We start from the raw sequence: 4,654 nt of genomic DNA, 5'->3' as shown, positions 1-4,654 counted from the left end.
AAATAATTCGAATATTGATAATATTTTTAAGTACAAAATTCGAATTTAGTTTTTCAGCCATTTTGACAGCCCTAATGCCAATTAAAGCATTTCAGTTCACACACTTGCGTACAATGTTTCAGGCCATGTCACACAAAGGGTTAAGCACAGCACAGCAGAAGCACAGAAAGGGTTAATGATGGCATGCTCTATCAGTGTACCTGCCACTGCTCAGAGAGGGCTGCAATGCATCAAAGCCCAAATAAATAATGTAATAAATACTATAGTACAGCCGGTCTTGATGCAAACCTCATGTAGGATCATGAATACATACAATCATCTTCATAAAAGCTCTGGAATGTTTGAAAGAAAAGAAACTATAAAGTACTAAAGATCCAGCCACTCACCATCATGTATAACCTCCCATGTTCTAAAAGTGACTTTGGTGTTCCCAAAAGCCAGCATCTTAAAACTGAGGCTACTGATGAAGAGAAAGCAAAGGAGTTGCAGATGTGCGAAGGAATGAGAATCATATTTTTTTAGCTATTGTGGAAGCTTTCACTCGTTCACATCTTCCACTAGTGTCTGAAACCTGTGGTTGACTATCTGCTCAGCTTGTTCGAGCACCTGACCTCACGGATGCCGGCTTTGCCCCGCTGGGCGTGTACAGTGGCAGAGTGGGCCTGTCTCCCACAGCATCTTTCCTGCATGTGAGGATGAGAGCGGCACAGAGGAGGTGAGCCCGAGAAACTGGGAGGAGAACGGCTGCGGCCCAGACAGCCCCCACGGTGCTCGTAGCGGGAAGGGGAAGAGCTGACAGAGTGCTGTAGTGAGGAGGAGCTGCGGGGGGAGGCGCTAGAGCTGCGCTGGTGGAGGTGGTGAGCAGCGGTGGGACCGACGAACATGTGCCTGGCGCTCATGTGCTGGGGGGAGGAGCAGCTGTGGTGTGGAGAGCCACGGGGCGAGCTGGTGTGCATTAGCTGGGCCAGACAGGTCAGCAGATCTGAGTCACTGGTGCTGCCGGCACGAATCCTGTACCGCCGTAGCCTGGAAGAGAAGTCAAATGAAATCAACTATGCTATAGCATGTAGGGTGACCATACGTGCCATTTTTCCCTGACGCGTCCTGGCCAGGATTTCTATATTGCCTAAAATATCTAGGTTTTGGCTTTGTTTGCGTGTGCAGACCGATCAGTGTATGACATCAAAGTACCATACAGACGGTTATGCTTTCGAAACGCTCTCGAGGTACTTTGATGTCCAACACTGATCGGTCTGAGCCGCGCTGCTTTTAAGTCAAACACACCTAATATGTACGTGTAATTGCATCGCTTTGACCGTAGATCCCACCTTCTCACACGCCATGATTAGTCCATTATGTACAATGCTTGCATGTTATTGGTCAAACTACTTTTCGATCATTACCTTCAGCAAGCATTAAAACAGGAAAACAAAGCCAAAACAAATCCTGGCCAGGATACATCCAGGAAAAATGGCACGTATGGTCACCCTAATAGCATGCAACTGATGAAAAATAACAGACTGCCTGATAAACGTTTACAATTATCAAAAAAAGGCTTTAACTACTGCCTAGTAACCATTGAGAGCACTACAGCAACCACTAAGCAATTCAATACCAACCACTCAAAACACCGTAGCCCCATCACTTTAATGTCTAGCAACTTTCCAGGTGATCTGGTTGGGTGCCAGGTGGTTGCTAGAAAGTTGCTAGGGCGTTCTGCTATGACACAAAAAAAAGGGTCAGTCGTGGCCTAATGGTTAGAGCAGGGGTGGTAAACTCCGGTCCTGGAGAGCCGCAGCCCTGCAGAGTTCAGCTCCAACCCTAATTAAAACTCACCTGCCTATAGCTTCCTAGTAACCGTTCAGACCTTGATTAGCTCGTTCAGGTGTGTTTGATTAGGGTTGAAGCAAAACTCTGCAGGGCTGCGGCTCTCCAGGACCGACGTTCGCCACCCCTGGGTTAGAATCGGACTTGAAACTGACGGTTGCGGGTTTGAGTCTCGGTACTGGCAGGGATTGTAGGTGGGGGGAGTGAATGACCAGCACTCTCTTCCACCTTCAATACCACCATGACTAAGTTGAGATCCTTGAGCAAGGCACCTATCACCCAACTGCTTCCTGGGCGCCGCAGCAAAAATGGCTGCCAACTTCTCCAGGTGTGTGTGTTCACTACTCGCTGCTGTATGTGTGCACTTGGATGGGTGAAATGCAGAGCACAAATTCCAAGTATGGAACACCATATCTGGCTACATGTCAGGTCACTCACTCACTCGCCATTTCTAGGTAATTGCAACTATTTTTATGGTTGATAAATTGGTGCATTGCTAAGTGATTGCTAAAATGTTCTGGGTGATTGCTAGGTATTACCAAGGCACTCTGTGGTTGCTATGGTGTTCTGGATGGTTGCTAGGTGGTAGACAGCATTGCTGACTGATTTCAAACACATACTGTGGCTTGGGTGTTCTTGGTAGTTAGGGTCACTGCTATCCCTGCAAACATGCTCCTGCGGGGCCCATGCTGGCTTTTTGCGGGCACAGTGGGCTAGGGCCAGCCCACACTAACCTAAACAGGCCCAGTGCGGGCTTAGCTTTGGGCTCAACGTGGGCTCTCTGTGAGCAGCCCTCACTATAGGACTGCCCACATTAATCCAATGATGGCCCACTGTGGGCCAGCCCGTTCGGGCACAGAGCAACTTTTGTACCTTTGGGCCCATGAAGGTTTTGTGTAGGCAGCCCTGTACTGCAACTAGGAGAATAATAACATTGACTGGCCATTCTTTAGCCACTCAACTGAACTGGAATGGCTCAAACCAAAAGACACCTTTTCAGAACCTGTTGTTTCATAGGGCCTGTTTACACCTGGTAATTTCATGCGTTTTCGCTGATCAAATATCTATCTGATTGTTAAAACGTTTCCATTTACACTTGGCCACATACATGTGTCGTTGCAAAATGGATATAAATCCGAGCTATATTTAAATTTAACGGAACAACAAAATCAAAAGATAAGCACTGCATTTTATTAATTATCAGCTTATTTCAAGATCAAAGACTGCAATAGGAGAGCGCGCGGCATCAGATAAGGTTGTCTTACTACTTTTAATGAAGATGATTGTGTGTTGACCGTCTGCATCTTACTTTCAGTTTCATTCGCGGCAGTTTGTGCGTCAGCTTGCTGAAGAGATGCTCAGCTGCTCGTCCGCAGCGATGCATGTTGCATTAGCTAATGCTTAGTCTAATGTCATATAGCCTATAACACGCTCTCACACGTTAATTATTTTAACATTTTGGGAGGAGTATAATTTACATATGTGGTTTCAACAACCAGATGCATTTACACTTGTCCAGTTTCATCTAGAATGCCCACCTCCTGAAGTGGTTTGACCGATCGGATTTATATCCGTCTCGAATGCGTTTTGGAGGGCATTTACACCTGGTCTTTTACTCATCGGATAGCTATCCAATCAGACAAAACGCATGAAGTGAACAGGTGTAAACAGCCCCATATAGGCCAGGGATCCTCAAATCTGGCTCACAAGATCCACTTTCCTAAAGAGTTTAGCTCTAACCCTAATCAAACACACCTGTGCATTCTAATCAGTGTCTTCAGCATCATTAGAAAATCACAGGTGGGTTAGTTTGATCAAAGTTGGAGCTAAACTCTGCAGGGAAGTGAGTTTAATGAGCCCGATTTGAGGATCCCTGATATAGGCCGATTTCCTTTTCAGAGGCTGTTTGAAAATGCCCCTTTCAGCCAAGTCCTCCTGATTCTGAAGTTGAGAGTGAGATAAAGGTGTGGTTGCGGAATTCAAAAGACAAAGCGGGTGGAAGAAAGGAGCGCTACCTCTGTCTGCTGACTAGTTGAGTCCTCGGGGGAAGATTGAGCTTTGCCAATGAATACTTTAGCACATCAAAACACATTTTCAGCAGAGGTCAAAGTAATAATTTGGTATTTTTTTATTTTTATGTTAATTTGTAGTATTTTTATATTTGTATAGATATGTAATCCCTTTCAGAATGTTAAATTAGCTGTATTAACCTGAATTGAATGTTTTCTCTTTTGCATTTAATTATCTATGTTCTTAAGACATCTAACACTTACCAGACTCTCTCTCTCTCTATCTATCTATCTATCTACAGAAATAAACAGAGCCTAATAAGTCGCCCTCTCCTGGATGACATGGTGAATATCATGTGTTAAAAACTGCTAAGATTTCGAAAACATTAGCAGAAAATCACACTATGGTGGATGCTGTAAGTGAACTGTTTTGTGACCTTTGACCTGGACATCTAACACTTACCAGACTCTATCTATTGACTACTGTACATTTTTGACAATACAGACATTAGTTACATGGTGATTGCATCCATTTCAGATATATAATAACTGTTTTTCCCAAAGACTTAAAGGTGCAATAGGTGATTGTCTTCAGAAACATTTTTTTGTTATGCTGGTTGAAAGTCTCTTCACATCCCGATAGCAATCATTAAGTTAAGTGGTCTAAATGTATTTATATATTCTGTGGAAGGTGTAGGACAAAGAAATGTCCGTCCAATCAAAACGCTCAGTCCGAGCGTTTTAATTGGCTTTCCTACCTGCCTGTCAATGTATGTATTAGCATACCTCTGCGCACCCAGTTCGCGCAGACAGGATAC

General features: G+C 44.5%; 1 protein-coding gene across 4 annotated transcripts in view; it reads right to left on the bottom strand.

Annotated features, from left to right (window-relative positions):
* Positions 1-308: 308 nt before the first annotated feature.
* Positions 309-4,654, bottom strand: part of ttbk2a (tau tubulin kinase 2a) — a 19,977-nt gene continuing 15,631 nt past the window's right edge. For all 4 annotated transcript variants that reach the window (XM_016551261.1, XM_016551260.1, XM_016551259.1 and 1 more), the window contains one exon: positions 309-1,026. In XM_016551261.1, coding sequence (XP_016406747.1) covers positions 582-1,026 — 445 coding nt within the window. In that variant the 3' untranslated portion in view covers positions 309-581. The remainder of the gene's footprint in view (positions 1,027-4,654) is intronic.

This window comes from Sinocyclocheilus rhinocerous, unplaced genomic scaffold, assembly GCF_001515625.1.
Source record: "Sinocyclocheilus rhinocerous isolate Xijiao unplaced genomic scaffold, SAMN03320098_v1.1 scaffold495, whole genome shotgun sequence".
Classification (NCBI taxonomy): domain Eukaryota; kingdom Metazoa; phylum Chordata; class Actinopteri; order Cypriniformes; family Cyprinidae; genus Sinocyclocheilus; species Sinocyclocheilus rhinocerous.
This window is presented reverse-complemented; position numbering and strand designations above follow the sequence as displayed.